Source organism: Acipenser ruthenus, chromosome 27 (assembly GCF_902713425.1).
Source record: "Acipenser ruthenus chromosome 27, fAciRut3.2 maternal haplotype, whole genome shotgun sequence".
Taxonomy (NCBI): domain Eukaryota; kingdom Metazoa; phylum Chordata; class Actinopteri; order Acipenseriformes; family Acipenseridae; genus Acipenser; species Acipenser ruthenus.
In genome coordinates, this window is record NC_081215.1 from 19138535 (window position 1) to 19164869 (window position 26335).

Consider the following 26335-nt stretch of genomic DNA (forward strand, 5'->3'; position numbering starts at 1 on the left):
CCCCTGTCGGTGAGATAACATGAGGTTAAACACTCTCAAAACAGGAATGCAGCCGAGCCCGGCTCTTTTGCACAGTGGTTAAGAAGCTCTCTTGAGGTGTGCGGGGTCGCCGGTTCACTCGCAGCCAGTAACAATTTCCTTCAAGTTATTCAGCACTTCTTGTAGCTTTCTATTCTGTCTCTGCAGGGCATTCCCTTTCCAATTACATCTCTACTCAAATATGCTGTGGCACAGGTATGTTCTGAAATGGACTAAGGGATGGGGGGGACTAATACTGTACCTACCTACCACCATGGAGGAGCGGGGTGATCAATGTTCAAAAAGTCAGAAAACGTAAAAGAAAACAATGGAACTAAAAGTATATAAACTGGTAGCTGCGCCTTTTAAACAAAGGGAAATTTTGGTTTGGGCAACGATCAAATACTAGGTGCAGTGAAACCCAAAGCGCGCTTATCCACCTTCAGAATGCATGGCTTAATATATGTTGTTATGAGCATCATCCGTTCCAATCAAAACAAAATCTGTATATAACAATGCCTGTACACAGGCAGCACGATAAGCAGGTTTGCTCAATAAGATTCCTTGTAAATCTCATCTCCCGAACACAACAGAGCTCAGATTGGCAGAAGATATCATTGCCGCTCCGCACGGCTTTCTTTCATCAGGCTGTATGACAGCAATAACTCCAGAAAGAAATGGCTACTTTCCGAGCTGGGATTGTTTATTTAGTTTGGGCTTGCTTGACAAAACAAATATTGACAATTACATTTTTCATTTTTATCCACCTTTTCAAAATGTTTGACAGGGTTCATTATCTAGAATGGCACCTTCTGAATGATTGTTTTTAAAAGCATTGGAAGTTCCCCCAAAGTACCTACTTGGTACGAATGTATATACCAAATTAATGATCATATTACCGGTAAGTTAAGAAAATTATATTGACTGGTTGCATTTGTTAATTGGTTCAGTATATGTTGTAGTTGAATGCCTGTTTATTAATGTCATTTTATAAACAGGAACGCTAGTTATACATAATGTATTACACATTCACAAAATACATGCATATTATGACCTTGTTAATGTAATGTAATGTTTCGTTTTCCATTACATGGTACTTGTGGCTAATCTACCTGTATTTGAAAGTATATCCAATGTAAAAACAAAAGAAAACAAAACAAAAAAACAGAAACTGTTCTTAAACACATTTGATATATTTATCATATATTTATTTACAGTGTACCTTTTATTTATTTATTTTAATCAAGATAGTCTTACATTTGCTAGCAGTAACATTACATTTTCAGCTTTATCAAAGAATCATTTTAAGCGTGTCATTGGTAGCAAATGTTCTCATCATCTGTGTTGATTTACATGTTTGCATTTCACCTGAGGTTTTTTTAGGAACCAGCAGAGCTGCAAACACCTGTCTGTGCTAGAACAGCATGCGAGTGACAGCCATTGTGTATCAGATGTACTGATGTTCAGGTCAGTTGAAATAGATGAAGTGACGGGATAATGTATAATCAGTTAAAACACATCCACTTCACCTGTTGCTCAGAGGTTCGTCTTTCTCACAAAGAAGGCGCCATCAACCTAGTCCTTGTTTATCTGACAATAAGGGATACTTTGTAGCTCCAAAGACAGATTTATCATGTTGGTATAATTGCCCTATTCGTTCTGGCATTGGTCCTTGTTTGGGTAAGGCTGACACCAACATTTCCATGACAGGTCTGAGCTCAATTGAAAGCTTTTCATGAACCATTAGAACAACCAAAAAAGAACACAGTGTTCTCTCAGTGAAAACAGAGACACAAACAGACAAGCAAACAAGCACAGCTGGGTTATATTTATTCCTTTGCATTTGTGTGAACGTTTTATTCCAGAATACATATGTACATAAATACTTAATTTGTCCTAATGATTGAGTTACTTTAATGATAATATTGCATCTATAAATGTGTTACTAATGGTTTACAAACAATATGATATGGTTATTCATATATTGCAATACAGTGTTATTTTAAAAAAAAATACCTTATAATCACCTTATTCCATGACTTGAAGGTCTACACAAGTAATTTATCAAAACAATGTGATATTAAACTGTTATTTCTTGTTAATAATCATAAACCTCTTAGATGTTTTATAAATGGATCCTAAAAATGAAATGTGATTGATTTCTATATATATATATATATATATATATATATATATAGAGAGAGAGAGAGAGAGAGAGAGAGAGAGAGAGAGAGAGAGAGAGAGAGAGAGAGAGAGAGAGAGAGATTCAAGTATATTTCTGGATATTCGTGTCATACTGCATTATACAACCTATGGATTCTTACTCCAAATAGCAGCATGTCACACTGTGCTCATGATAATTGTAAAGCTTTTCTGTCATAAAAAAAATGATTTCTTGCTGACACAGCTGTGGCTGTTGAGTCTAGATTGCTACTTGAACCAATCAAGCAGAATCCCAGCCTCTGATGTTTATAAAGAAAAACAACACATTATTCTCAACACACATACCTCAGGGCCAATCAGTTTCTGCTGTTCTAGCATTTTACTATACTGTAAGTCTGTTTTTTAATGGAGAACTAGAGCATAAAAGGATATATAGTGGTGATAAAAAAAATCAACACAGCTTGATTGGGATGTGGAAGAGTTTTAATCAGCCCAGCAGTTAAGTCGCATTTATCTGTACTTACTCTCAGAGTACTTCACTCCTGCGTAACTCAATCAGAACCAGTAACAGAACACATAATTACCAGTAAAGACAACACAATAGATGTGCCACACTTTTTGTATAGTACTGCAGCACTGGTACTGATGATATTATACAGAGGCTGCAATGGCTTCCCAGCGTGCTTTGGTAATAACATTTTGATTCAAAATGAAACTATTCTACCAATGGCTTGTACCATTGTAGCTGTCCTTGTGTTACCACACTACCTTATTGAGCCATGTTGAAAATTCATCTCACTTCTGTTAAAAAGTCTACTTAAAAGGGGCATGCAATATGAAAATAATGACATTTTAAGAGTAAAATTAATAGATCAAATTTGTCTGACTACAGACATTTTTTAAAGAGTTTTTATTTTACTGTTGTAAGATAATTAAACCATACCTTATTATTTCAGCACAGTGAAATATGGGACCAATTGTAACTTTCACAGTGAAAGAAAAATCGTATTTGCTCTAAAATGTGATTCATAGATGCCTGTTTACCACATGCTTCATACAGTTAGGCTTTCTGAGTGCTACACTACTTTATCATAAAGTTTATCTTCTATTTTCAGCAGGTATAAATGATTCAAACCCTGTTTTCTCTCAGGAAACATATTTTTTTTTTTTGTACAGACAAAATTGTTCAGGTTACATCTATAAGGCTACTGTTTTCAACATTGTCACATATAGGTACAGTAATAGCCTTCCTAATTAAACTGTATGCGGAAAACTACATATTTCATTTCTATTTCACTCTGTTTTGTCTCAATAGAACGTCACTCCATGCATTAGTATGGACGCACACTGGAAATTGTTATACATGCCTGGTCCTAGCTACTGCTGCAGCCTTACCTGGGTGTCTATTTTTGGATTCCTGTGACAGACAACTACAAGGTTGAATCCCTCAATGTTTAGCAATTCTGAGTAATCAATCATTGCTGATTCATAATGGAAAGTATCCTAGCATAAATAAAACATCACCACAAGTTCAAAAGTAATTACGATTACCATAATCCCCACGGTCATTCTAAAATGGGTACAAGACTTTATATTAGGAATGTATAAAACTAGACAAGTAAAGTACATTTTTTAAGCTTGTGGGTTAAAAGCATGTTTCAAAAGACCCTTATTGAGACCCTTGACTGATTCGCTTGAATGGATTTTTGGTTGTCTAGCATTGAGGGATATTATTATGTATTAAATACCCAGTCCGAACCAAGTTCCATATCATTAAAGAAAGAGAAAATGGGCTTAACTGATATTCAGAAAATAATAAGAAACAGAGGAGAATGTGTTAACAAGAGTATAGGATTTTTGGTTTACAAACATTAGTGAAGCAATGTTTTTTTTTTTTGTAGTGGACATGTGTGGCTTAATCTTACATTTTTGCTTTCAGTCTGCAACAACTATATATACAAAGTCTGTGAAGAGTTCAGATTGTCCAGTTATAGGATGTTTTGATTGACAAAACCTTGTTTTACTTTATCATTCCTAATAATGACAAAGACAAGTGTGCACAGTCATATCAGGGCACAGGTGTGCAATCTGTTATGCTTCTTATGTAATTTGTCCAGATATTGGATCCGTGGATTAGCGTCTGCTGACATTTACTGAGAGTCATGAATGCAGCCTACTTTCGCACAGTTCCAGAAAAGTTATGGTACACGTTGTCCTTGGCTGCCAAATTTGAAAGGAGGTGGCTAAGATAACAAACAGGCTGTTGTCTGAATAGACCTATAGTAATAGTAATAGATCAGAGATAATTTTAATATCATTGCAAAAGAGCAGTGGTCTGTGATTGTGTGGCAGGGCAGAAGCCCTGCTTCTGTAAGTAGTGTGTGAGTGGGAATGTAAGGTTGGCAGGGATGGGGTTAAATCTATTCCTGTCAGCAATCACAGGTGTGGCCATTCACCAATGAGGTATGCTAATTTAGGAGTGGCCACATGTATAAAAGGAACCAGAAATCCTTTGTTTGTTGCGGGAGTTTGGTATTGTTTTATGTAGTGAAGGCTATTGCTCAACCGGCAAGTAATTTATTGTTTTGTTTGAACATTTTATTTTGGCTCTTGTGCCAGTTTATTTCGTTCCTGTTTCTGTATTTGTTAATAAACATGTGCACCAGCGCTTACCTTTACCATGGGATCTTTGCATAGTATTTTTGTGCTTTTTCCATGGTAATACCATGTATTAACCATAATCTACCCTGGTTTACCATGTTTATTAATATGTTTTACCATACCTCACTGTTCTTTACATTCCTTTCCTATGCTTTACCATTCTTTCACTATGCTTCATTACACTTTGTTATAATTTTACTATGGTAAACCTTTATAAGGGTTAAACTGCAGCTTTCTGTCTCTGGATCTATTTCCTGCTGGTAACAGCTTGGGCCATGACGCTACCCTGTGTCAGATTGAAACAACCCTCTGATTCACATTTTATTTTCTCACCCTTTGTTAGGGCAGCAGTGTGGAGTAGTGGTTAGGGCTCTGGACTCTTGACCGGAGGGTTGTGGGTTCAATCCCCAGTGGGGGACACTGCTGCTGTACCCTTGAGCAAGGTACTTTACCTAGGTTGCTCCAGTAAAAACCCAACTGTATAAATGGGTAATTGTATGTGAAATAATGTATAATGTGATATCTTGTAACAATTGTAAGTCGCCCTGGATAAGGGCGTCTGCTAAGAAATAAATAATAATATTAATAATGCAGAAATGTCGCTGTTGGCAGCTGTAGAGCAGCATTCAGAGCTCTCCTTTCCCATGAGATTGCCAGTTCAGTTATCTTGGGTCAGTTGAAGTTCAACCCATCTTGCATTGCTAATTGATAGCTGGAATTCAGAAAGGGGAATGCACTTGTCAAAAACGTTTTATAATAATAAAATAGAGACAATAAAAGTTGTCAACAGTGCTTTATAATAAGGACATCCCTGATTTAATAATTCACTCCCCTCCCCTCTGGGGAAACGACAAATGTCTATAAGATGGTAATCTTGCCTACAAGCAGTGAACAAAAATGAAATATTTACAATATAAGTTGTTTCATCTTTAACAGAAATACTGTAGATTTTATCTGCAGAAATGAACACATTCTTAGTTTTGCGATGTGCATTTAGTCCTATGTAGGCTCACTTGTACATTTTTACTAATTTTCAGGTCATTTTTATTAAATTTGCATTGTTATTTATTTTTTTAATGTGAGCACCATCTTTAAACCTTTTATTACGTCTCACTTCTCATAATGCAAACAACATACTGAAGACTGAAGTTGTTTAAAGATGGACCTCACATATTGTTAACAAAAAAGTTGCTGCAGATTCCATGTGGTAAACGTTTACTTATGAAGTGCTGACAAAGCGTACCTTCAGCAATCACAATCCCTGACGAAATGAAAGCACTTTGAAGCGAATTTTAATGATGCCTGTAGCAATCTCACTGATGGATTTATTTTAGCAGTCCCACTGTAGTGACTTTTTGAAAAGTGATAAATGCCACTTTGTGCACTCTAATTTCAAGTACTGTTGGTAAGCACATACCAAGCATACCTAATTAGCCTGCTTTACATTTGAATTAGACACTGGGGTATGTTGCATTCATAACACTTTCATAAAAGAAACATTATACTGTATAACTATATGCATAATCCTACATTATACAGTGATATGGAAACCAACATAACATCCAACATCCAAGAATTTATTACAATTTTGCCAAATGTATTGCCATAGCATTTTACTTTGCTTCAAAATGTTATGTAATAGATTTCAGTGACAAAAGACCTTTCCACACTGACCTTTGTGTAGAGTATAAGTGAATAGCTTCTTTCATCACTCAATATCTACTTTCTTTAGAACACCTTCATTAACTGTGTAGTTCTGAGGAGACAACAGTGGGCCAGAAATCGATTTTGATTATAATCACAGACATGCACTTGAAATGCTTGATCCTTACATGCATGTTTGGTGGATTTTCAAAGTGTTTCTGACAGATTATGCATTAGTTATAGTTTTATTTAGCCTCGGTGAAGGTGTGTTGGATGCCTCATAGTGTCTGAATCAAACAAAGCATTACAGTTACAATGCATCTACATGCGGGTCCCTATAAATCCCATTTCATTTCAAATGTAAAATGTGGTCAGATCAAAACAAGAGTCAGTGTGGAGCCATGTGAAAAACAACAGTGAATGTATCTTAAACTGGAGCAAACAAACAACAGCAGCACAATAGGACTGCACCATGTAACTTCAATGCTATAATTGAATTGCCACTGCAGATCAGCACCAGAATTGCATTCTAAATGCAATCACTATGCTATAATATTACAGTGCTTCAATTAATCTGTAGTCTGCCTCGACCCCTACCCTCCTGCATCAGAAATTAAGATACTAAGCACCACAGGATCCTTTCAAACTATTATAACTGATACAAAATTATTGTCCGTCCTGCCCCCCCCCCCCATTCCAATTTGTGTTACATCCTAACACTTGCAGCTGTGATTAGAGCCTGAGGTTTGTGTTTGACACTTTTATCTACGCACTCAATGGTGACACATCCTGTCAGGTGGCAATGTGAGTGTAAGACTGCTATTTGTGCTTTGGCTGTGTTACAATGTTATATTTTACTGTGAGCGAGTGTCTTCTGTATTCTACTTTGCTATACTTCCCATTCTGCTTAAACATTCCTTGCAATCAAAAACACCCACAGACTGAAGCTGAAACGAAAACGAAATAAAAGATATTCATTGTGATTTGAGAAACCTCAGAAAACCCTGAGCAATATGACCACGTTTGTGGCCCAGGGATGCAAAGTGGGTACACGTAAACTGGGCTGGATTTCTTTCCCGGCATATCATGGTCTCAAAATAGATATTTCACGATTAAACATAAAGTTGTGTGTCATTCATTTGCAGTCCATGGAGCCTGTAGGGCTTTAACCCATCAGCTGTCACGCTAGGGCTTAATGGGTTCCTGTTTCAGGTAAGACACTGACACGTACCCAGCCCTGCATCTCGGTAGGGCCCAAGGTAATTCTCATTCCTCTCCCCTACCTGCTTCATTGCGATCGCTAGGGTAAATTAAAGGCTAAAAAGTGATAGGAGACCTTTACATGCTGACCTCTGTGTACAGTAGAAGTGAATAGCTTTTGACATCACTCACTATCTACTTTCTTTAGAACACCTTCATTAACTGTGTAGTTCTGAGGAGACAACAGTGGGCCAGAAATCTTTAATTATAAGAAAGGCCTGAAAAACCAAGTGTTCAGTAAAACCGCACAGCTCCGCTCTTGTCAGCCTCGTCACACAGATACTGTGTATTTAGCACACTTGAAGGCAAGTGTTTTTTTACGGAAACAGCCCTCTTCTCAACTGGTCGAGGGCTTCTTGTGTATTTGCATTTCTTCCATATCTGCTTGGAATTGTCCCCCACTTCACCTTTCACCTCAGGAGGATGTCCTGTTCATGGAAACCAGTCTTGCATTATTGTGTCAGGTACACAGTAGGTACAGGTACATCATTTGTGGTTTGCCCACATATAAATTTAGAGTAGGCTAACACATATCCCATTTGTGTTTCAATTGGTTATCTCACAGTAATTGCATTGTTTACTTAATTGTTCTGACCCTATTCTGTCCTCAGACTTCAGTAATCAGTGTGGAACACTGATCTTTGTCAAAATATATCCTGTGTGAGCCAGTGTTTTACCTGTAAAATGTAATAAGAGTCTGTGGAAGGACTGGGGCCCTGCATGTGTAAATAATGTGTCCCTCTGTGGGGTTTTTTGCATTTTTCTGTTTATTATTTTGAATTACACTGTGTTTGTGTATGTCCTCCTGTACTAGGACTACCATTGCTGGCACCCTAATGGCGGCCACCTACCACTGCTGCAACTTTTAAATATTGTAATAAAACCTGGATGACCTGGTGGCATTTCAAATTCAACCTCTGTGTCTCTCACATCTATCAGTGGATACTCACAGCCCTGTTACAGAGTCCTTAAAATACTTTTTTGTTAGCCAGTGAGAACATGAAAAGTAGGACTTTTAAAAGCCTGTCACTTGCTTTGACAGGCCCCTAATTAAAATCGAAACCCCAAGCACCCCTCTTAATGCAAACTGCAGCGAGACTGAAACGACTTCACAAGCTGGCATGCAGACGAGAAACCCTTTTAACTTTCTTCTGTCTGCATATTATAGCAGTGGCCCTGAGGTTAAAACAACTGCAACAACAAAAAAAAGAGAATCAAATAGAGAGAAGATTGACTGTTCTCTTTGTGCTATCAGTTATACAAGTTTCAATTACCTGGCCCATATGGATGGTTTCGTCCATAGAAAAAAAAAACACTTCTTGTGACTGATCAATTCTTGATGTGGTTAAACCTTAGTAAGATCATGATTATACAACGTTCAGATTCAGCTGTTGAAATGACTGCCCTCTGTACTGGTCTCTCTTGTAAGAATATAAATGGATTATATAAATGCTGCCTAAAGAACGCAATCATGGGGACCAATTCAGCTGTGCTTAATTATATCGTGTTAATAAAAACACTATTGAAATAATGGAGTTTTCTCATACAATGCAGTACCTAGTCTTTCAATGCTCACATTCTAGTACAATAACTAAATTGCATCAATTATGTGGTTGAAATTTCCCTGAGATGCAAAAAGTGATTCTAGTTAAATGCAATTGTAGATTGAACTGCATTTTTCCGTGGGTAACAAGTCATTCGAATTGGGTCCCTACTTAAAGGCTACTTAACACTATATAACTATATGCATAATCCTTTATAATTACTTTGAAAACCAACATAACATCCAGATAAGTATTCATATAACTGTTATCATAACATGTTACAAAATGTTTTTATGTTATGATAAAGATGGTAATGGCTAAGAGTCACATAACTGCATTTGAAACTCTGAATTTTCAATCACACTACTTTGGTTTATAACAGTTGTTATGACAACATGTTATGTATACTTATATGCCTGTTAAGGATAACACACGTAGCTATGTAGCATTCCTGAAGGTGTTATGAATGCTACATGGTGTCCAATCTCAATTCAGTTAAGGGATCAATCTATAAATCTCGAAATATGTCATTAACACTAGAATTTAAAGCTATGTGTCCATTTAGGGTTACTGATAATTACACTGTAAGTCTTATGTTAAAGGCAGGTTGCTATTGAAGACAGTGTATAATGGAGTTTAATTGTAGAATACTAAGGAACCAGAATCTTTGTCAGGGTGCTAAATATGTGAATGTGAATGATCGCCTTCATTTAAAATTACATTACTTCAAGTGTTAAAGCAGATCAGCATATTACATGTCCTGAATCATTCCTTCGTAATTACTGTTGACACACTCGTTGTAACTGCAGTTATATTTTATACACTGCTAACAGGATTCCCAGCCACTTGCCTTGTGGTTCTTCTAATTAGACTTTATTGCAATCTGTTTTCATAATGCTGAAAAGGGACGCTCTTTATTTGAATCATTATTTATATTAAATCTTAAATCAGTATCTGCATTGGATGGATATGATTTCGAAATGGTGAAAGCAGCCATTCATGTTTGTGCTTGTGGTCACAATGTGTGTCCTAGCTGCACAGAGCAGAAAACACAGCACATAAGAAAACTGCAAAGTGTAATTCACTGTAAATAAGAGTTATTACATTGTTATATATCAAAGATGGGCAACTCTGGCCATTCCAGACCAAGAGGAATGAGAAATTATTGCTGCATACACCCTAGTGGTCATTTTACAAACCACTTCACTTCTGAAATTCAGTAATTAGGAGTCTTTTCAGAAGCAGACCCATCTATTTACAAAAAGACGTTTATAAGACTGGTAAATAATGATCTAAGAAGAAAAATAATAGATAAGAATAGCAAACAAACATAATAGGTAATAAGTTTTTGCAATTTCATACACTTTTCAGATAACATATTGACATTATTACAGAGAAGTAGCAACCTTGAAGCTGTTTTCCTGAACCGTTATGTCGTTTCAGATAACAACACTATTAGGCTTTGCAACATGAAGCCCCAGTGATAGTTTTATGACAGCTAACTGAATTATCCATTGCAAACGGCATTTGCATAACAACAGCTGACTGAGGACCACATGTTAATGTAGATACAAAATGAAAAGTAATAGCAGTTCATTACCCATTCAAAGGAATCCCATTTTTACCCTAGATTAAATGCACGGAATAGCCAAGCAGTGGAATGATCACGCTTTCCAAACTGTCGCTATGCACATAAAGATAAATATAGGACTGTGCCGGTCTGGCATTTTATTGAATTTTAAATGCTTTCAAATACATTCTAAAATTAAAGAATGGTGTTTAATCATCAGAATACCAAATACACATTATGGGTGGTAATAGCTATTAGGTGTTGGGGGTGTATAAAAGTGATCTAAATAGAGTCTGATCTTTGGACCGCCACCACGGATATAATCATGAATGACAACTAGTAACTGTAACAGTGCAAGTGAGCTTATTGAGTGTATTTCTTTCTGTGGATTGTTTTATTGATTTGAATAGCAGTGGTGTTAGGATCCACCACTGTTTAAAGAAATTTAAGAGACCTCCTTGTGCCTGTCCTTCAATGAAAACGTTTGGAAGACATGTTACTATACAATGTGTGCAGTGCAGTGATCAACCATCGTGTAATCTGGTGGGCCAGCTGGGATGCTCATTCTGTTTTAAACACACTGTGAAAGGGCAGCGTCACAGCCAAGGCTGATTACCTTCAGGAAAGAAAATCAGAGCCAGGAACGCTGCAGTTTTAAGCATGGTTGCACGCGTTCATTTACAAAACCAGGAGGCAAACAAACACAGGAACAAAATAAAGGTTCACAGAAAATAAACCATTTAAACAAACACTTCTTAATATTCAGGCTTCTCCGTTAAAGGATTTGGTTCCCCTTATATACCATGTAGCTGGGGCTTGATTGACCATCAATTATTCAATCAAGACCCAGTCACCTTCCACATGTGGATCTGGCAGGGATGGAATTAACCCCATCCCTACCAAACTTAAATTCAACACACATATGCACACACACACACACACACGCACACACGCACACACGCACACGCACACACACACACGCACACACACACACACACACACGCACACACACACACGCGCGCGCGCACACACACACATTGTACGTAAATGTGACAAGGTGAAACATCCAGAGAAGCTATGTGCACAACTGAGACATTTCAAATATTTAGACTCCAAGAGAGACAATGTGGCCCCTACAGTTCATATTATATAATGTTGTTGAAATTTTGTTGCCCTATAATACTGATAACAATACATACAGTTATATCCCTTTAGAAATGTCTTTTCAAATATTGTGGTTGACCACTAACCTGCCTCTAATATCACATACCTTCATGGCACATATCTTCATTATAAACTGTCGCAGCAGATCGCTTTTATTATTAAATGCAGATTTCAAAAGAGCAGGTGCATAGCTGTGCCGCAGGACAATGCATTTACAGTGTTCATATTACAATGTGATATATTTCTAAATGAATATCTAGTTATCTCTATATCAGTATATACATCTGTCTCGGTATCAGACGGGAAATTACATTACATTAGGATTAGCTCTGCTGTGTGTTTATTTCTAAAGGGGAGGTTAAGTAAGGAGAGTCTTTCAGCCTGTCTCTCAGCCCTCATGAATGCCCCCAGTTCTGCCCATCTGTTTGTGTTGCATGGACCATCAATCCTGCCTAAACAGTGAGAGGCAACAGGAGCTGCTCCAGCCTGTAACACCCAATGGCTAAAATCTCATCAAAAATTATTCCTTTTTTTTACCTGCTACAGTAAGAATGTGCGATGGGTAAGCAAATCCCATAGGTACTGTAGCAAACACAGTGCAGCCCAAAAGACTTGTAGGGAAATATAAATGATTGCTTTAAAGAGAGTGAATGATGCACCAATAAATAGATCAATAAATAAATAAAAATCCTTTCAATTCAATTACTGAATGAATAAAATTGCAATGGGTCTGCAGACAGACTACAAGCAAAAGTATTTAGTTGTGTTGTAGTAACACTTTATTTTAGTATATCCCACATAACACTTTACAACTGTGTGTATAATCCTTCAGAATCACTTTTAAAATTGACATGCAGTAGTCTTAAGTATTCCTAGCATTTTTGTTAAATTTGTTGTCTTAACATAGTGTAATGGCTGTGAGTCACAGACATGCACTTCTGAATTTTCAATTGCAGCACATTTGGTTGGTAACATGTTATGACAACATGTTATGAATACTTAAATACATGTTATACAGTTTTGAAGTGGTTATGAAGGGTTATGCACATACTTATGACGTGTCACCTTTATGAAGTTATTGTGAATGCGACATAGTGTCCAATTTAAATAAAGCATTAATAAAAATCTCCAGTATCCCTCCTGTGTTAGATTAGCTGCCCCATACACAGCCTCTAAAAGAGTCAAATAGTGGTTGCTATAGCAATGGGAAAGGACCCCTAGAAAGTGAACTAGGGGAGTGATGGGGTAGTAAAACATCTGGGCTGATAGTATTGAAAAGAATTAGTGATGATTGCAAACATCGAAACTGATCTGGCTGCTCAACATTGAGGAAAACACAGCTGAACTCAAAGATGTGTTCAGCGATACAGTTCAGCAAACAGAACTAACAATACAAACGAACATGTTCTTCAGAGGTAGAGGGGGGTAACAACTAAGAAAGCAGAATAATAACTACACCATCTCAATAGACAACATGTTGAGGAGTGGACAGCATAACAGCTATTGTATGCAGTCTACTTTTCTTCTATTATGCATGTATTTACAGGTATGGCATGAACAAACATATGTAGCAATATAATGTTTCAAGCCATGCTATTAAAAGTTCAGTTTAGTAGCACTGTAAAGTATTGTGGTGAGAAAAATAGAATAAAAATAGTTTTTTTTTTCTAGATTACAAGATAATTATATTAGAATCTCAACATTTCAGATTGGTTATATCAAGACCACAAAATAATTTTCCCATGACTTTAACACTTTTTTAAAAAAATGTTTCCTTTTCCTCTTAAAGTCATCATTGCATTAGGGATAATTCTTACTAAAAAGATTTCATTCAGTTGTAAATCTCTGTCAGAAGTCACCTCATTTGACTCAAAATCCTGCAAACTAAAATGAACAAATAGCTTGCTGTTTACAAACTCCGCAAGCTTCATTCCAGTGGAATTAAAGAGGCATATGATTGGGAGCTTTGTTTTGTTTTCAATACTTCATTTTTCCCCTGTAATTTATTTTCTGACAGTTTCTGATTAGCAGTTGTACTTTAAGGCCTAAATGTTGTGACTTCTTAATTAAAATGCACTTAACAAGAAATGATATTCACTTCAGTAGCAAAACACTTTTGTCATAAGTTAGCACCTAAATTGTGTTAAACCAAGATAAAATATTAGCAGTAAAATTATACATAAACACATTTTCAACAATTTCATGCTGCAAGTACATGAAACAGATGTTATTTTTTGTTTCAGATACCAATAGATGGCAGAATCTGCTAAATTAAGGCAGCAGTTATAATATGTTTGTTTCCTGTGTCAAAGACAGCATAAAGATATATAAGAACTGTCCATATTTATTTATTTATTATTATTATTATTATTATTATTATTATTATTATTATTATTATTATTATTATTTAAATAGCAAATTCATTTATATTGCATACTGTTTTTGGTTTCAGTCATCATATCTTTGTGACCTTTTAAAACTCACCCATGTGGCCTCAATGCAGCTCCAAACATGTCTAGTCTTCAAAAGCGGAACCTGCAGCATTTGCAGGGGTGCAGGTTAATGGTGGTAATTCTCCCTCCTGACCTGTGAGGGCGCTAAGTAATGGGAACAGAGTACCCTGGACTGCTTGGCCTGATACTTCATTCCTAGGGTTAAAAGGAAGTCGGTCATCTAGAAAGGGGGCGGAGCTTCGGTGCACTAACTCATCGACCCGGAACGGAAATTATGTGGCAAACGCGGATTGGAGGAGCGGCTGCAATCATTTACCAAAGGGTCATGTGTTAGTGCACAGAAGCATTCCTCTTTAAGGAGTTCCTTCGATACAGATGTCTTTCAGGCCACTTTCAAATACCATAAAATATACTTGTAACAGGCATGGGCTACTTTTTAAATGTAACCAAGTTTAGCAAGTGGCTGCCTAATCATCTGTTACGAGCTTAATATATTTAATATTAATGTATGTTTAAAAAAAATAAATTGTAGGTAAGGTGAATTGTCAGCACAGGGTTATGGGATCAAAACTCAGCTGGAACTGTGTACATATCCCCACAGTAAACCTATGCAAACTTGACCCCACATGAGCCATATTCCCAAAAAATTTACCCTCGTGCTAAGTAAACACATGTTTTTATTTTTTTTACTAGCGTCACACAAAATAAATAACTAAAAAGAACAACTAAGGAGGTTATTTTAAGAGCTCTGAGGTGCACCTTTTTTCTCTTGTTCTGCAACATTAATAGTTTGATATTCTCTTCACAAAAAATAACGCAAGCCTAACACCGTGATAGATGCTTTGAAATATCCTGCTGTCTTTAATTGGTTGGAAGACGTTCAAAAGCACTTATTGTAATAGAGGGATTTCTGCAGTGTTGTCCTATTATTTTTAGTCTAGTCACTGTAGTATTGGTCACATGGAAGAACTCTGAACCTATAAGAGACCAAATCCTCTGGGACCAGGTCACAGCATGACAGCTCCACAGTAGCATTATCCAAACAAGCAATGCTTTGTTGTTCTGGCAGTTAATGCAATCCAAAGGGGTCAGTCTATAAAGCATACCCTGCCCCTTTATAGCTTGTGTCATTACACTGCTTTCCAGCACAACTCAATCAAACCTCCTGTCCTAGGAGGACACTCCACAGAAAGTTTGACTGAATGTCGTTATACTGTATATTGATCATTTATACTATACTAGAGCTCCCCCCTATGGCTTGAGGTTGTAGTACTAAAAAAAATTTGATCACCCTTTGGTGCCTCTTGTTGGTGTTTTGACTTAAACAAACTGTGCAACCATGCAAACCATAGCTTATCTTGCTTACTGTCCTCTACAATTTCTTAAACTTATTCATATCCATCTATTCCAAGAGGACCCATCATTGGAGTGGAAAACAACAGTGTTCAACATTGAAATACCCAATAAATACAGCACACGAGATAACAATCTCAGCATACTATACACAAATCTAAACATTTAAAAACAGCACAGACCTTAAAACCTTAGTACCAGTACACGCCATGACTACATGGCCTCATGTGTGATATAAGCAAACGTACTATCTACAGAGGATGTGAGTATTGAATTAAGGTCTGTGTTAAAAGAAAAAAAAAAAAAGCAAATCAGCAAATGGATTGACAACCACAGCAATTAGTGACTGGTGCTGCCTTGTGGTCAGATGTTGAAATTGCATTGTTATTTTTAAAAATAATTGCAGTTAACTGTTCAATGTTTAACTAAACCCATTTTCACAGCTCAGAAAAATGTATTTGGTGAATGGACTGTGCTAAAATCACACCAAAAAGGCAGAATGTCCTCAAACAACAGAGTGAGCACAACAGTGCTCCTTTCAAGCAACCCCTGCATTGTAAAACTAGTGTTCTCTTCTCAAGTCAGTAAGGAGGTTTATCAATCAATCAATCAATCTTGATTTTATATAGCGCCTTTCATAGTGGACCACCATCACGAAGCACTTTACAAGATGCAGTAACAACAGGAAAATCCATAATACTTTAAATACAGTGAAAAATGCATAATACATGATAATAGCATAATACATGAGTAGCAGCAACACAGCAGCTAATAGCAGATATCAGGCTTAAAGAGCATGAAAAGCAAGAGAGAACAGGTGGGTCTTGAGAGTTGATTTAAAGCGAGCGACGGTGAGAACATCACGCACCAAAGCTGGGAGAGAGTTCCAGAGAGTCAGAGCCATGAAGCTAAACGAGCGTTCTCCAAGTGTGATGCATTTTTGCTTGGGGATAACAAGCAGACCAGAGTCGGAGGACCTCAGCTTGCAGGCAGGGACATAGCGGGTCAGCAGGTTGAGGTGGTACTCAGGACCTGTGTGATGAAGGGCATTGTAGGTGAACAGGAGAGTTTTGAAAGTAATCCTGAACTTTACAGGTAGCCAGTGCAGCTGGGCAAGATGGTTGGTATTTCTTTACCAGCGTAGCTTTTCTGTCTGGTTAAATAACTGGTATTCTCTGTTTTCTAAGTGTGGTAGGTAAATAAATCACTGTCACTTTGCAACATTCAAACGGGGAGAAACTTGGCAGTATTTATGTAAAGCACACTGCTGTACCTGTTTTAGCTGCAGAGAAGCAAATGCCATTTCAGGCTGTTAGGCTTAAACCTTTTCTGAAAGGTTTACCTGTTACCTCGTCGGCCATTTAATTATCTATCATTGTAACATATTGATACGTGTGCTGCAGCATAAAACTGAGCAAAATGGTTTTTACTTGCTGGAGTGAACATTTCATTAAGAAATGGACAGACTGCATTTTGAGGAGAGACAAAAAAAGTATATATATTGAAATATTGTGATCCTTTAAACCTCCTTATTCAACCGAGAGTTTCAACATTCTCCTTCAAATTCACCCCCTTTGAAAAGGGCTTCAGTATAACCTTATGTGAACAGCATAACCATTTTAACTGGCAACCTTATGGGAGACCCTATTCCACAAGTTACCTAGTTACCTTCTTTCAGGATGCTGAACAGTCACTAGCCTTGAAAATGAATTGATTTCTGAATACTCCACAGTGGAGCACGCTCTAAATGAGATAATGATGTGTGTTTGGTTGTGTACTGGAGGTGGGCTCCGTAATTAGATCAGGGGAAATTACTTCTGTGGCGCTTTTCATTCATAGTACTAGGGACAGCAGCTGCATTAGCAAAGGTTTCCTTTTAACTTTCTTTAAGTCCTTTATTTAAAAAATATATATACAGTACCACACTTCTGGAAGGTTTGATGAATTCATGTGTGTCCCTTATTTAATAACCTGGGTTTAAAAGATACAGAAAAAGCTCCCTTTTGGTTCATTATCAGCAGGTTTTAGTGGGCTTTGCAGACAAAAATACATTAAAGAAGTTATGCATTTAAAAGTATTGGCAGTATAAAACCAATTACTGTTTTTTTTTCATGCAGCCTGTCAAAAATGATAGCCAAGGACAACGGTTGTATTAATGAAATGAAATTATTTGAAGGACATGCCATTTAAAACAAAAAAATCTCTTGAAAAACACAATGTTCTGATTACAGCGGTTTATTAAACCTTCTCTGCTTAGTATGTATAAAATGTTAAACAATAATAATAATTTGTACAACTCTCGCTTTCTTAATTACTAAATATAGGGTGATGGAAATATCTGTTCAAATGACCAACTTTTGCTGGTCCCAGCTCGTCAGTAGTAGCTAGAATTTGCCCTTGCCTGACATTCACATAATACATTTGATGCAGAATAGCACATGTTTTGAATCAGCAATAGACCCAACCTGTTTTAGTAAAACACAGAAGGCTTCATTTGTTCAAAATGTGTTAAAAACTTAAAAACTTGATCAGAAATAATCAAATCCAACACGGATACAGTAACGCTGTGTTCTCAATAAGCAGGTCACCAACAGGATCAATAATGTTTTCCACTCGATTGCAAACAGCTCTTCCTAAATCATTGCGAGTGTCACAGACAGCTGTTGGGTGTCCTTTGAGATAATCAATTTTATTGTACTGTATTGTAAATATCACAATGAATGACATTTTAAACAAATTGATTTATTTTATTTTTATTTGAGTACGAGCGCGCTCCCCACCTCTCAAAAAAAACGCTTTGTGTTTGCATTATTTTCCGATAACTGCCAATTAATTTTACACTCGGAAATAATAAATTGCTTTATGATAGGATTGATTAGAAAGAGCACACACAAAAACAATGGAAACCCAAGCACAAATAACAATCAGTCAAATATTGATAGCAATAAAAATGCATTGCTGGCAGCTTGGCGCATGCTGTTCTTATCTTGCACATGTTGCTGATCAATAAGGTATAAGTATTTAAGAGGTACGGCAGGATCACACTGTACATTCACTGAAGATTCACTGTTCACATATCAAACCTGTTAGCTGGTAAGTGTGGAAATTATTATTATTATACATGTAATGCATGGATGAAGGAAATGTATGTTTTTACTTTCTTTACACACCTTTTTTTTGTATAGATTTGCTCATATTGCAGTAAAACTTGTTGCTTTGGCTACTGCTTAAGATATGTACTATTTCAGAAATATATATATAGACAGTCAATTATGTGTCATATTTAGTGTATTTTCTTTTTTTTTTAAATCTTATTTAAATTCAATACTTTTCCCCCCAAAAAACTGTTTATTCTATATAGTAGAAGGGTGCCACACAGATAACTTTCTTTGTCTCTAGTTGAGCACACTGTAGGAAACAAAACCGTATTAATGAGAGAAATATAATTTGAAAATATCCTCCTCCAGCAGTAGCCTGGAAGTTGTGTTACTTTGCTTGAAGACTCATGTATTTTGTGTTGTTGCAGCTACAGAAACATGGCATTCCTGGTCAGTGTCGGTCAACTGCTTGTGTTGCTTACTGTCCTCTTCCATCACACAACAGCACTTCCCACTTTCGACAGGTGAGTCTGATGTTAAGTTTTAAGTGCCATTGGCTTGTAGTCTTGTACTTGGAACCACTGGTCCAGCTATAAATGGTGTGTTTTGTTTTTTACACCACAGGAGTCAAAGGCATGCTGATGGGCTCTTCACAAGTGAGTTAAGTAAACTGCGTGGGTCCTTGTCTGCTAAAAACTACGTCAAAGCACTACTGGGAGCCAAGCGAAGGTACAGTAACACTAAACTGAACCACTGAGCAGCCTATCAAACAGACAGCACTAGAAAACAATGAAGGGGTTAATAACTGCAGCAGCACAGCCTAATATAGCAGTACATAGTGCAGTGCATAGTGCAGTACATAGTGCAATATATACTCATTCTGATCCTAGATAGAGCTTTCTGAAACATATGAGGGTTGCAGAAGATTGTCACTAGACAATTATATATAAAGAAAATGCAATTAATTTAATAGGAAGCAGGTAAAGTACACCAAAGCAACATACCTGACAGATGTCGTCTTTTATCGTATTGGTGTTATACAGAACCATTATTTAAAGAATGTTCTCTTAATCTTCAAATGATAATCTTAACTGTGTGTGATTTTAGCTTGTCCGAAACATCTGGTTTGAGCACAAGGCAACTGGGAGACATCGAATTCACCAACAAATACGCTGATTACCTAAAGTCCAAGGCAAAGTTACACAAAATCACCTCCCTACTGAAACACATGCAGAACATTAAAAGGAGGTAAGTTCAAATAGTCTTGAATCTACCAGAGCAAATAACCTGTAGCATCATGCAGACTGAATGGGGTGCAAGTGGTGGACTCAAAGTGTCTCTAGGCTTGTGTGCGTGGATTGGAAATCAAGTGTTCTTTCTTTTGAATCCCTAGTGATGAAGAAAGTTTTCAGGAGACCCCTGAGCCTCACATATCCCCTGTTACAGAAGAAATCAACATGGATGTGAATGGCCTCTGCCTCCTCTGGTTCCAGCAGAATCTTCTTAATGACAGGTACCTCCATTCTACTGGAAGTGAATACACTGAGTGTCTCTCATTGTTAGAAGAGATGGCATTACTGTAGTGCAACTCAGGCTGTTCAAACTGTGCAAAATGACATATTTTAATAGTAAGAGACACTACACACAACATTGGACTCAGGAACTGCTATTGAACATGACATTTTTAACTTTAGAACTGTACCGTGTGCACTCTGCATGGGGATGACATCTATACACAAGATAAGATGTACTTGAATTCTGAGAAATCCTTAATTGATTGATCATTTATAATGATAGAAATAAGCAGAAGGATCAGCCAGATCATTTATTGGCTTGTCAACGGCATGTCCCAGATTTTAATGCTAATTTCCACAGACTCCACTCATTTAGATAACCGCTGTAATTATTTTGTTTTATATTCACAGCAGTCTTATTGGCACCGATTCAGATGAGGCTAATGAGCTGATTGGTCAGTTTATTTGCCATGCTGTGAACCAACTAGTTGCAGACATCTACCAAGAAGACTTCTACCTACCAGTCAATCAAGAGAGGGAGTGAGGGCAAGGCAGTCATCAGCGCAAGCAAGGAGAATCGAGATGCAATACCAGTCATCTTTTTATTCAATAATTATTATTACTCGCCAATGTTTATTATATTAAGATGTTTAATGTAAAATAATCTGTAATCACACATTTTGAAATCCTCTATGGATATTTTTGTATTGGACTAAACCTGAATCTCACATGGGGAAATCAGCACACATTCAAACACCTGCTATGTCATTCCTAAATTATCCTCCAGGTGTCAGTACTTGATTTCCTAAAATATGAAAGAAACAATAAATACGAATGAGTTTCTGCAGCACAACATAAGCAACTCATCAAGGCAAGGCATCTGCCAGGTTTTAATGCTGAAAATATTTCAAAACGGTTTATGTAAAATCTTTCAGATTGTTAACCCTTTTCATCACCCTTATGAGAGTTTACTGCAGCATAACATCAGTTAATGTATTCAGTAAAAGACAAAGGCATTGTCAAAAGAAAGCTTATGAGTATGTACAAAATGATCATGATACAGCAGGAAACTTTCCTAAAGGTTTGTAAACCTTGAAATAAGGATAGAGTATATTGTTTCAATAAAGATAATTTGATATTAATGAATTTGAATGTGTCAGTGCTTTATTTTCTACTACACTATCACTCTGCTCAATATAACTGTCATGTGAAATCACCTCAGTATATAAAGGCCATCAGTGGTTGCTACAAGCACCCTGAAACCAGTCTGTAAAACTCAATCTCGTCTTCTTCTAGTTTCTAAGTGGGGCTGATGCCTGTTTCATCTGCAGTCTATAATCCAATCTTCAAATCGACAATATATTTCCTGCCACTATAATATATTCATAGCCTTAATGTTCAGCCATTTTTTTAAAATCCTGCATCCAGTCTATGGGATGCTTGTTAGTTTCCACCATCAGCGTGAGTTGAAGAGAGACCCCAGTCCTAATAAATGTGTTCTCAATCAGCTGCTGATTTCAAATCAGCCCCAGTGGCTGATGGAAACGTGACCTTAGAGATAAGTCCATAGCAAGACTGAGTTAACTGAATCAACAATTCCCACAAGATAACTTTGAAAATGATGCAGCAGTGTGGCAATATAGTACTATTTCACTAGTGTGTAATGTTGTTTAGAAACAGTGAACTGTGAGTTAAAATAAGTGTGAATAATATAGCTGTGCTAGCCCATAGTTTTGGTAATTGTATGCAACACAAGCAAAGCTTAGGTACTTTCTGTGTACAAACCATCACCATAGCAACTACAAAACAATCATAAACTTACTGTACTCATTTACTCGGAGATAGATTCAAGCAATGATTATATGACTGTGTACTAGCAATACGCTGCTGTGCACTAGATGGCGCTGGCACTTACTAATATAAAGACACTGGCTGATCTAGCTACATTACATATCTACAGCAGGCTTCTAGAACACGAAGAGCAGCCTTACCATATCAATTTAATTTATGTGCTATTGATAAACTGTCCATGATACATTTTCTCCTCATGCGTATCTCACTGAAATTACCTATCATGCGGCATTTTGCAGCTAATTCTACCATAGCTAACTATTAGCTCTGTAAAATAAAATGACTAGCGAGCACTGGTAATGTAATTGAAACTCCCAAGTAGAGGCTGAAATAGTCAGCGAAGAGTGAACTCAGAAGTGGATCAATACTCAATTTAGTCCTGAGTGCCATCACACATAATGCAAGTTTAATTGGTTTGCAGCATTAGCATCAGAATTGAGAATACAATTTTAATTGAAGCTCTATTGGGTTATACTTTTTTATTTCTTTCCTGGAGTACTTCCTTTGCACAATCAGTAATGCTGTACAGCTTGATCCACATTCCGGTCCATAGTAATGTTGATAAGGGGCCAATTGATCACCATAGCAACCATATTAATGTAGAGTTACAGTGTAGTATCATTAGGATTTTCCTCTGTTAGACCCCCCAAGATTGTGCATATTATTTTTCTGTTTTGTTGATCTCAATGTTGACGGCTGTTGCATAATTTCCAATGTATTTTTCTTAAAGTTATCCAACTGGGCCCAACCTGTAGCAAAGAGGGGTCTGTGAATAAACCTGAGGTCCCCGAAATTGGGCTGCTGAATCTAAACAATTAATCTATAACACTACAGATAACAACAATCAGCAATCAAGCTCTTTGCTCCTTACAGTGTCCTAAATGCTGTTCATAAAGGGATTCAAACACTCACATATTCCTCAGGCTAGGATAAATCAATAGTTTAACAATGCTATCTTAAGTTCAGGCACTTGCATAGCAGTTTGCCGCTTTTAAATGCGGAAGCATCTTTGAATAGCACCTCTTGCACAGAGAATCATTTGTATGATCGTTCCCGCTGTGGGACTGAATAACAGTTTTACAGTCTGTTAGACTGTGGTATAATTAGTGATTATATATATATATATATATATATATATATATATATATATATATATATATATATGTAGTTTTAGGTCCTATGCTGCTTAGAAAAGGTTGGAAATAGTTAATGCAGTCCTTTTTTGAAATTGTTACCAAGTCAGCATCGGCCTTTTATTTTGCAGGAGCCCCTGTTCCAAAAGGAGGTTTCAGCTCAGAGGACATGGCTGCCCTTGGGGCAAGTTTAGCTGTCTTGCTGGTTCTTTGTATGGCAATCATCGGTGTGCTGGTATTTAAAATCCATAAAGGAAAAAAGGACTGGGAGCAGATATTACAAACCAGCTTAGTATGTGATACTGTAAGTACAGCACCTTATTTATACAAATACATTGATGGATTGGTTGTATGTCGTGATGAACATCATATGAAAGAAAAGCATCTTTCTGCAGGTAGAACGAGGTGTGTTTAGTAAGTGACAGGGGGGCTTGAAAGGATCTTGTGTGCCTACAGCTGAAATGTGAGCTTACGAAGGCTTCTAATAAGCAAGAATCCCATTTAAGTGTAAGATTGAATATCATTGTGGAATAGTACGGCTAATATACGATGATAAAGACTTTCTCGTGATTCATGTTCATTTGTCAATAAAAAATATTGTTTGAAATAACCTGTTTTTCTTCATCTAATGACAGTTTGGACAAGACTCCCTTAAAAAGAAACCAGGTTGCAGTTCGCTAATGAAGGCTACAATACTTATGAAAAATCTGTGTGGTTCAAGGAGGACATTGTCCCCAATGCCAAAGAAGACATGGTGATAATCGAGAATGACCTGGAGGTGGAAGATGAGGCGGACTTAGAAGAGGGAGATGAGTCAAGCGATGACAAAAAGGACGAACATCCTGATTCACTTAGAACCGAGTCTAAGGTGTTTTTTGAAGATCCACCTACAGGGGTCGATATTGGCCCCAAAGTTGTTTTCGAAGACCCTGACCTTGCAAAGACATCCACCTACACCACCACAGAAATTTAGTTTAAGTCTGTTGAAGTTTATTTTTTAGATTGTTTCTTTGGACAACCATCTGAAATGTTTTTAGGAATTATTTGAAGTTTTTAAACACAGTTCATGTTTCCTAATAAAGTATATTTAAAGTTTGGAGCAAAATCAATAAGCTAACTAAAGATACTGGTCTTGTCTGTAAATAATATTTATATTGTGAGATTATGATACAAATAAGCTTTATTTTTTTATATTTTTCCCTTTTGCACTGCTAAAATATAGGAGATAAGAATTATGGTTATTCTGGTGATTGACTGAACATGTACAGATGTCATAATAATGCCCTAACATTGCAGCATATATTTTTGTAAAATATTACCTGCGATAAATGTGTTTAGAATTATTCCAAAACCTGTCAGTCACCACCTGTGATTTTTTTTTTTATATAAAATATTCCGATTTCAATTAAAATGTTTGACAAACAAAAAAAAAAAAAGTCAAGTATATATATATGTAACCTTATGCTCAAGGTTTCTGGTTGGTTTGAAAAATGAAGACAGTAAGGGGCTGATGTAAGGATAGGCACAGTTCAAACAATTGCGGCTGCCAAATCCCAATTGCCTAGCAGCCAGGCAATTATTTTGCACTGCAGCCTATGTAAGCTTAAGAGCAATGCAAATTACTCAACATGCACAAATAATGAGCTGCAGTCATGATAAAGAGGGTAGTAATGAGCGCCGCCTGTGCATCGGGATATTTAGCGGCTACACTTACAGCCCAAAGGTGACGTGAGTTAGGAGTACAGAGTAGTAGGCGCTGTATGAGATTTGTGGAGCACGAAAATCAAACCAAACAAAAAAACAAACGCGAAACTCGCAACGCAGCAGGAACAGGAGGAGGGCCGCCATCCACATCACTGTTGACACCGCTGGAGGGGTAAGCGGAGAAGACAATCCATCACAAACAAAGTGACCCTGGGTTTGAATATGCGACGTCTTCTCCGTCTTGCCCTTCTCCAAAGGTTTTCTTACCTGTCCTCAACAAGCGTCTCCGCATCAGGATGTGTACCACAGCAGGCATCCTGGGGCCAATGACAGGTCCCTGAAGGTGTGTGGTTTTATAAGCTCTTAATTACTCACTTCTACAATGGTTTGCACCTTGTCGGAGGAGGTGCAAAGCTTTTGGAGGGTCAGCAATTGCCCAGGTGCAAGGCAACATCTTTACATCTCATTCCAGATCCCTGCCTAGATTCCCTGCTATTTCCTTCATTTGAATATATTTCAATATCACATATTTCAAACACATTTCTTGGCAACAATATGGGTGTTTTGCAGCCTCAAATTACTTTGCACATATCCTTGTTTCAGCCCCTAAATTGCATTGGATTGTAAACTGCCTGCTCCACGCAGTTCTGTTTGTTTTTGATAACCATCTTCATCAGCAGCAACTACATGCTCAAACAGTAACAACATGACACACATCTGTGCACTTTGACCATCGACAGGCAGGCTACAGACAATGGACTTTTGAGTAAGAAAATGTGAAAATTACTGTATCTTGACAATAGTTTCCTTTTTTATAACATTTGTTTTGAATATTTCAACAGACGCATGCATACACTTTTCTGAACACACAATACATTTTTGTGTAGAAGTCACAAACGTGGCTTAAATATTCTGAATCCATAAAAGGAAACAGGACATACACTACGAGTTCACTTCCTGTGTACCTGGTTATAGGACCCCTGCATTTCCCATCATCCTCCTGCTCACTAGTAAATCCATCAGTTACACATGACCAAACCATGTAAGTAGCTTATACATCACCAATCCGCAGAAAGGTTAAGAAAGAGATCACAGTTGCTGTGGCACAAACAATTTTCCTTGTACTTTGTATGTCAGGTGTTAAAAGTATTCCAGTGATCTGGAGTCTGAGGATGTTAAAATAGCCAATGGAGTTGGCCTTATCA

The 26335-nt window shown here is 37.1% G+C and overlaps 1 protein-coding gene across 1 annotated transcript; it reads left to right on the plus strand.

The window, feature by feature from the left end:
* The first annotated feature begins 630 nt into the window (after nt 1-630).
* LOC131701867 (VIP peptides-like) lies at nt 631-21588 on the plus strand. Its single transcript, XM_059002425.1, has 6 exons — nt 631-919; nt 19357-19452; nt 19553-19657; nt 20036-20176; nt 20322-20441; nt 20854-21588. Exons 2-6 carry the CDS (start codon nt 19367-19369, stop codon nt 20984-20986), a joined length of 585 nt encoding a protein of 194 aa, XP_058858408.1. The 5' UTR covers nt 631-919; nt 19357-19366; the 3' UTR covers nt 20987-21588.
* The last annotated feature ends 4747 nt before the right edge of the window (nt 21589-26335 follow it).